Below are 8,876 nucleotides of genomic sequence, written 5' to 3'. Positions count from 1 at the left end.
CTATCCTTTCTCCTTTTCTTCCACATGCCCTTCCACCTCCGGATCGGCCAATTGGATACGCGTGCTTATATTTCCACAAGATTAAATCAATTTTTCCATGTACGAAAAGATTGGAAATTGAGATAAGGAGTTGTTGCAGAGATATTTTTTCCAATCATCTCAATAAATCAAGATTATAAGTGAGTTTTGGAAACTCCTGGAAATACTCTAAATAATACTTTTTAAAAGAAAAGGATTGTTTTAATTTATCCATATCACATCTATAACAACAACAATCATAATAATAACAATAACAACAACAGTAATAACAATAATAATACATCCCTTTAAAAATATTAAAATACAATATTATGTATATACACCTAACATTAAAGAGCATAAATTCTCTCCATTTTTTCATTTGTCTCCCTTTAACAACTTGTGTGGACAATAGAACAAAAGTCGGATAAGTGTAAGATGAGCTCACTCCGCAAAAACGACCGAATGTGCTCGTCCCAAGTGAACGGTGCTCACGCCGTCTTCCCAAATGAATAGTGCAAGCACACGTCCAGGGGCGAGCGGAGCCACAGCCAGGGTAGCGGCAACCTAGGGCGGGTTGCGGAGGCAAGCGGGCTGAGGCGAACCGCAGCGGTGGCGGCGGAGGCATACGACCTGAGGTGAGCAGAGCACTACGACCGGGCTCAAGGCAGGCAGGGTTTGGCTGGGCGGAGGTGGGGAAAGGCGGTGGTGACGCGAGCAGGGCCAATGGTGGTGACGCGGACATGACAGAGATGGGCGTAGATATGACTAGGCCCAAAGGGAAGAAGCACATGTTTGTATGACATGTGGGCCGCATAGTTAACGGGGTTAACTGCTCTGCTATTTTATCCATCTCATCCCTACAACAATCCAATACAGAATAGAACCACTATATATCCTTTCAACCAAACACTAGAATGAAACTATCTCATCTCTAAAATGAAATTGTTCTATTCTACCTCACTCTCTGTCGATAGAATATCGTCGGTAGTCCTCTGAGGGATATCCCACGAAGGTAGATTGATCGGCAGGGAAGCGTGAGATCAAGAACAATAAGGCAACAGAGACACACGAGTTAGACAGGTTTAGGCCGTCAGTATGACGTAATACCCTACTCCTGTGGTATGTTGGTTTGTATTAGCTATCGTATGATATTGCGTGACTGTAGATGTATGTATCTTGTCTGCTAGGGGACCCCTGCCTCTCCTTATATACTCTGGAGGGGTAGGGTTACAAGGAAAGTATCATATTTGGTACTATACAATAGCTTGCGGTGCACGCCGAGCAACGCCGTGCACACCTTGATCTTGTGGGCTGGGCCACCTCTGATGGTGCGGTCCATGTCTTGTCTTGTGGATACCAGGGGCCATACCCCCATAGCTAGTCCTCAAGCCTGACAGTAGGTGACATAGTCACGTGGTGCCAGGGTCAGAAAGTAGAAGACCAGCCGAGCAGGCAGCCAGTCCCCGAGCGTAGCCTCGAGATGAGAAAAGTGCACATTCACCGCAAGGTGAAGTGTGCCTACTTAGTCCCCGAGCTTGCTGGAAGATGAAGAATGAATCTTGTAGTAGTGTCAAAGAAAAAGAAGTCTAAAAGCTTTGCCGACGTCATCCGACATGCGCGTATCAAGACCCCAGATGTGCTGCCCAAGATCAGCACCCTGATCCGAACAGCATGGAGCAGCTTGATAGCATACCGATGAGACGTAGCAAGATCCAACCACCAAGAGCGATGTCTGAACATCGTGGAGTCCCCGGCGTAGCTGGCGACGATGTCCGAGCACCGAGGAGTCCCTGACGTAGGCGGCGATGTCCGAGCACCGAGGAGTCCCCGATGTAGCTGGCGATGTCGGAGCACCGAGGAGTCCCCGGTGTAGGCGGTGATGTCCGAGCACCGAGGAGTCCCCGGCGTAGGCGGCGATGTCCGAGCACCGAGGAGTCCCCGGCGTAGACGGCGATGTCCGAGCACCGAGGAGTCCCCGGCGTAGGTGGCGATGTCCAAGCACCGAGGAGTCCCCGACGTAGGTGGTGATGTCCGAGCACCGAGTCCCCGACGTAGGCGGCGATGTCCGAGCATCAAGGAGTCCCTGACGTAGCTGGTGATGTCGGAGCACTAAGGAGTCCCGGACGTAGGCGGCGATGTTCGAGCACCGAGGAGTCCCCGGCGTAGCTGGCGATGTCCGAGCAGCGAGGAGTCCCCGGCGTAGGCGACGATGTCCGCGCACCGAGGAGTCCCCGGCATAGGCGGCGATGTCCGAGCACCGAGGAGTCCCCAACGTAGCTGACGATGTCCGAGCAGCGAGGAGCTCCCGGCGTAGCTGGCGATGTGCAAACACCGAGGAGTTCCTGGCGTAGCTGGTGATGTCCGAGCACCGAGGAGTCCTCGGTGCCGCTGGCGATATCCAAGCACCGAGGAGTCCCCGGTGTAGCTGGCGATGTTCGTAAGGTGAAGTGGGGTGAAGTGTGCCCACTTAGTCCTCGAGCATGAAGAATTCGAGGGCCGAGGAGTAACCGATGTAGCTGGCGATGAAGCACGAGCGACGAACAGTCTGGTCAACTGGTCGGCTGCGAAGTGAACATTGAGTAGAAGCGACCGACGAACAGTCCGATCAACTGATCGACGACGAAGTCTATGGACCTAGCGGTCCGACTAGTTGATCGGTGGAGAAGCCCGAGCACCAGGTGGTTCGATGATCCTGCAATACAAATATGTAGAACGGGTAGTACATGATGTACAAATATATGGACTCTGGAGAAAAATCAGCAATGACGATGAAATAGCGTAAGTAGCTCGACGATTAGTTGGTGTGAAGATGTATTTAATATAAACCGCCTGAACAGTTAGTGTGTAGCTGAGTCTTCAGCCCTAGCTAGCCTGTTAACCATAACGCAGAGCGCGGAACCCGTGCACGTGTAGGAGGAACAGGCGTCGCTAAGGAGCCGCTGCCGACCACCCATAAGGCAGAAGGCAGACGCTCATGCATGTGTAGGGAGGAGCTAGAGACAGGGGCGTCTCTGGAGGCGTCCGAGCATCAACAGGACTGTTCGAGGGTTTGGAAAATCGTTTGGAGAGCAATCATAGAGAAAATAGCTCGGAGAAACATTATGGTGATTAACGAAGATTGGAGAATATTTAGAAAAATATTAAAGCGTGACTTAGCTTTACACAGAACGTCTGGTCGGTGGTGTATGATGCTATCTGGCCGGTAAGAGGATGGACGTCTTCAATCTGGTCGGCGAATCTGCCCCTCAGGGCATGTTGGTAAGCGGCGGCGGCGTTGGTGAACCCGAAGGATAGGGCCATAACCCCTGGAGTTTTCCGAGCAGCCTCCGATAGATCTGGATCGAAGGGTGGTCGGCGCTGAACCAGAGTGTCCAGAGCCGATTCGGCGATGAAGAGGCAATCAGCGAGCTTCAGACCAACCCAATCGATAGATGTGATCAGATCGTCATTGTTGATGTGCCTCCTCTGGTAGCGAGGAAGCGGGTGGTGAGTCGTCGATGAAGGCGACCTCAAAGGCGGTTCTGAGATCAGATCTACAGTCGCAGGTGTGGGGGTGATCGGCGCAGAATCGATCTGCACCGGCTCGAGGAGCTCTCCGACTCCGTCAGCGTTGATGATCCACTAGATCGATCCGACCGTGAAGATCTGGCTGGACAGCGGGAGGGACGAAGAGCCTGCGGAAAAAGTCATCTTGTTCGATAAGGAAACCACACGCGAGCCCCTACCTAGCGCGCCAACTGTCGATAGAATATCGTCGGCAGTACCCCGAGGGGTATCCCACGAAGGTAGATTGATCGGCAGAGAAGCGTGAGATCAAGAACAAAAAGGCAACAGAGACACACGAGTTAGACAGGTTCAGACCGTCAATATGATGTAATACCCTACTCCTGTAGTATGTTGGTTTGTATTAGCTATCGTATGATATTGCGTGACTGCAGATGTATGTATCTTGTCCGCTAGGGGACCTCTGCCTCTCCTTATATACTCTGGAGGGGTAGGGTTACCAGGAAAGTAGCATATTTGGTACTATACTATAGCTTGCGGTGCACGCCGAACAGCGTCGTGCACGCCTTGATTTTGTGGGCTAGGCCACCTCTGATAGTGCGGCCCATGTCTTGTCTTGTGGATACCGGGGGCCATACCCCCACACTCTCTAACCAAACGGATCCTCAAGGGCACCCGCATTGGTTGTCTTATAAAGCTAACTCTAAGTATTTGTTTCATATTTTAATAGAAGAGAGAGAAAATGTAGCTCTTATCAAGAGTTAGGCTGATAGATACGTTCTAAGATCACGTGAGAGTGTCATGTAGGTCTAATCATACTATGAGTTATTGCTAAAAACTAGCACTATTGCACAAGATTGACTTAGAGCTAGCAACTAACTTATACCATTGCAGATGTCCTAGGTACTGCACCAATCTTGGACATTAATTCCTAAAGTACTGCACCAATCTTTGCATCCTTACATTAATTTAAAGCAGCACGTAGTATGATTGTTTCATCCTTGCATTAATTTAAAGCAGCACGTCGTACGATTGTTTCAGACATGCTGATGCTATGTAACTTGCTTGAATAACGCACCCACCCTTGTGAGAATGGAGATGCAGAGCAAACTGATAGCCGAGAAAAAGCTACACAAAGACGACAGTCAGAACTCACAAGTCAAAATAGTCCTCCTAAATTCACATTTGCGCAGTTAGCAGACAGCAAAAACAGCAGCGAGTACAAGTATTTTCGTCCGAACAAAATAACACAAATCAGCTTTGAGACACGTGGTCTGTCCATAACATAACTATATTACCTTGATTGAAAGTTTAAACCACCATACTCATATTCATATAAACTGTTCAGTAAATATGCGATTTAACAACCAGTGTAGTATCAGAAACTAGCTAGTTGGGCCTTGGCGCTGCCCATTCGACGTGCAGGATAAGGTTATCGTAACCGTACCCATTGAGCTTATTGATAGCCCTCTCGCCATCCTCCCTACGAACAAAGTTGACGAAGCCAAACCCCCTGCTCTCTCCAGTCACCCTGTCTATTGCCACATAGACGCGGCTAAGCTGCCCAAACTGGCCGAACAGCTCTGCGAGGTCGGGGTCGCGGGCGTCCTCTGAGAGGTTGCTCACACGGACCGAGTTCTCGTCGTTCCTGCGCCTCATCACATCCGCTCCACTTCTGTCGCCACCCAACCTCTTGAACACAGGAACATATGCTCCACTTCCACCCTTGCCAGCTGCGCCGCCAGAGCCGTCGGCGCTAGGAGGCCTGTCGGCAGAGCTTTCGCCCTGCTGTGGAGCAAGATCCTTGTAGGGGCACTTTGAGGTCCAGTGGTCACCCTTCTTCCCGCAGGTTCTGCAAACCATGAGAAGGCCTCCCCCTGGTTTATCGTTTCCCTTGGCCAGTGAATGAGCGGAACTAGATGGCCCTGCTCCGTCGGCGTTGTTCCCTGCAACCAACCAAACGAGCAGTTGGCAGTTAGCAAATGAGAGAACAGTGGTACGGGGATAATACCGATGCTAAAGCAAAACATAAAATTTTTTGAGAAAATTCAGAACCAATCACACTGTATATACAAAATGAAAAGGGATATGCACTGTCAGCTATTTTACGAAGATTCATGTTACCGCTATTGTAGAATTTAGCGGTGGCTGATGTCCACTACTGAACACATCCTTTGTCGGGTATTAACAAAAAGTAAATCGCTTGGCACCACTAGTTAATCATCCCCACATTTTGTGAGTAGCCAACTTTCCTGCGTGTCTTAGCATTCTAGCTACTAAGTGACTTCTAAAATTGCACTTCTCAAGCATGCAATTCACTCTTCTTATATTAATATTTACCGACAATGTTCATTGTCTTTCAAAAAGAAATCCAAAGTAACTAAGTCCTAATGAAAAAAAAACAGCCATATTTTTGTTTTGAATGTGTGTTCGTATATACGTACTAACAGCAACGAGACCAGACCATTTACATGATCTGCAGAATAGCATACACGTACACGTACGTATGCAGGGTACCACACCTAACTGTATCTTCAAACCAAATACATCTACTAAACATAATAGAGCTGTCCCATATATAATTTCAGTCATTGTTTTCGATTAATAATGTAAACATCAACAGTGTACATTCGATGTGCTAAGAGAGCTTTCGGTCAAAGTCAAACACATAAAAGAATGATTGTGTGCGTGCTCTGTATCAAATCTACAATTAGGTTGCCTTAAAAATACAAACACGCTCCTTGCAGTAAAGAATGATTTTGTGCGTGCTCTGTATATGGTAATCTCCCAACCAAAAGATATTGACTACGATAACTAAGTTATTTCTAGTCTAGAGATAATAATCCAACCAACCGATAAGCTATTCCTAGACTAATAACAACCACAACCAACCGATCACGTACATTCAGAGGATTGGATATCTAGTTGATCTAACTGACCGTATAGACTCCAAGTCCAAGAGCAGCAAAACCAGCATGCAGCTAGATGCAAATGCAATGAAACACCAATCTGCTTGATCATATCATGCATGAACGTGCAGCCTATCTTGATACTATTTTATCATGAACTAAGTCGACCAAATCACCCGATCGAATTTTGACTAAAACTAAGCATGCATATATATAGCAATAGAAGTACAGAACAGATGAATAACCAAAACTCCAACAGAGCATATATACGAAACGCCAAATGAACCGAAACCAAAGCAGATTTAAGTTTTAAAGGAATCATAGAACAGTTAAGTTTTAAAGGAACCATAGAACAGTTAAGTTTTAAAGGAATCATAGAACAGTAATGACCTGATGCACGTGTGCGATCGAAGAAGATCTCTTCGGTGGAGACCATGGTAAGCCGCGATCCTGCGGCCTCCTTAGCGGCGTCGCCGAACTTGGGCCACGAGCGGCGCTCGATGGCCCTCCTAGAGCGGCGCACCTTGCGGACGCGCGTGGTGGTGATGACCTTGACCTTGTTGCCCTCCTCGTCGATGTGGTACTCGATCACCTTCTTCATGCCGTTGGCGTCGGGCCCGACGACGACCGGCGGCGGCAGGAGCACGCCGAGGTCGAAGTCGCCGCCATCGTCGTCCAGGAGATCGCCCCACCGCTCCGTGTGCTGCTGATTCTGCTGCATCGCCAATCCTCTCTCGGTTCGGTTCGTCGTGCGGTTTGCTGCGCGCGTGGCGTGCATTAGGTTTTTGGTGTGCGTCGGCGATTGGAGATCGGAAGATATGTTTGCGTCTTGGGATTGGATAATTTTGGAGCTTTTTGTAATGGGTCGCCCGCACGTACGGTGGCCTGGTGGCGGTCGGATTGTGACTCTGTGAGGAGCACAAAATTACCGAATACTCCCTCCATCCCAATGTGTAGGTCGTTCTGCCATGTTCATTTTTTCCAAATTGTAAGTCGTAGTATTGCTCCCGTATTCATTCAGCTTCGGTCTATTCCAAAATTACCCTCACCACCGCTCGCTCAGTTGGCTCCTGCCTTTCGCTCGGTCGACTGCCTAGCTTCCTCTGCCCCAGATCCAGATCGAGCCTTCCCAAAATCGCCGGCGTCTTGCTCCGCCTTCCCCCAAAATCGCCGGCGTCTTTGGTCCCGTGTAATCTAGCGAGCGCTTCGATGTGCCTTCAAAACTGGAATCCACAAATGCCTCATGCGGTCGCAGCTTGGGAGCTGGATCTGGGGAGGCGCAAGAAGTAGGGCAGAAGGCGGCGGTGACGGCGCCCATCTAGATTTAGTGTACGTACCTCCTCCCCTCCAAATCTTCATTAGAAATCTTGTATTATTCGATAAAAACTTCAACTTTTCACTGATTTGGTTGGTTAATATGCACTACGTCGGACTTGTTCGGCGACATCAAGTTGCTGCTCAAGGAGTTACCCTCGTCGGGGGAGGCTCTCCACGGCGTCGGCCCAGGCGGCGCGTGGTTCGGCGAGGTTGTGCCGGTGCCATCAGCTTCCGCCTCGTCATCAACAGCGCCGCGGCGTTCAACGAGTCCCTGTGGCGCGCCATCGACGGCGTTCTCCACTGGTGCGCCGCCGCCGCCCAGCAAGCGTCACTGCAACGCGCTGGCGGCGGCTGTGTCGGCGCTCGTCGTCTGCTCACGCTCGTTTTCCTCCTCGGGCACCACCGCCCCACCAGTGCGTGTATCAGTCCGTGCCTCGGATCTGTCATCTTCCCTTCCTTTTGATGCTGATCCTCTAACCGTGCATGTTTCGTGCTCTTGCAGCAAACTATGGATCGGACGAGCGCGGTCTTCAGCACCGTAAGCTTCTCCAGTCTCGCCTGCAAACTTGTTTAACTGCATACTCCCCTCAGAAGTCCCATTATCTCAACAAAAAAAAAAGATTAGTACAGTCCCAGTTTCTGAACTGACGCCTTAGATGTGCTTGGGGTTGCTTTACTAGGAGCTGGTTGGCCTCGGGTATGGAGTATCTGAACAAATGCTTTGCAGCACGAGGGAGCCGTCAAGTCGGATGGCAGAGGACAGAGAATCTAGGACATGTTTGCGCACACTTTCGGTATATATGCTGAATTTGAGCGTTTCGGATTAGACGGTGTTGTGTTTTTCACTGGCGTTTCGTTGGTGTGCCTTGATGCTGAATTATGTGTTATGTTCATATGGTATGGATGTGGATGCAGCTTCATTATATGATGATACTCTTCTTTCGGAGAGCTTGCACTGATGGACTACTGCATGACGACAATCTACTATCCTTTGATGGCCGCTGCTTCTGCTGTGTACGCTGCTCTCTGCACATTGAGGTAGAGTCCTCTCTAGACAGAAACTCTGAAGTACTAGATCGGCCAGACACGCCAGTGACGCCCAACTTCCTCACCCAGCTCACTGAG

The 8,876-nt window shown here is 49.5% G+C and overlaps 1 protein-coding gene across 1 annotated transcript; it reads right to left on the bottom strand.

The window, feature by feature from the left end:
* Window positions 1-4,806: 4,806 nt before the first annotated feature.
* On the bottom strand, window positions 4,807-7,241 carry LOC136464663 (uncharacterized). The gene is made up of 2 exons (XM_066463629.1): window positions 6,825-7,241; window positions 4,807-5,471 (listed from the first exon to the last, which is right to left on the bottom strand). The coding sequence occupies exons 1-2, from the start codon at window positions 7,210-7,212 to the stop codon at window positions 4,915-4,917; spliced, it is 945 nt and encodes a 314-aa protein (XP_066319726.1). The 5' UTR covers window positions 7,213-7,241; the 3' UTR covers window positions 4,807-4,914.
* Window positions 7,242-8,876: the final 1,635 nt, after the last annotated feature.

This window comes from Miscanthus floridulus, chromosome 7 (genome assembly GCF_019320115.1).
Source record: "Miscanthus floridulus cultivar M001 chromosome 7, ASM1932011v1, whole genome shotgun sequence".
Lineage (NCBI taxonomy): Eukaryota > Viridiplantae > Streptophyta > Magnoliopsida > Poales > Poaceae > Miscanthus > Miscanthus floridulus.
The sequence above is the reverse complement of the archived record's forward strand: the minus strand, read 5'-3'. Positions and strand labels throughout refer to the sequence as shown.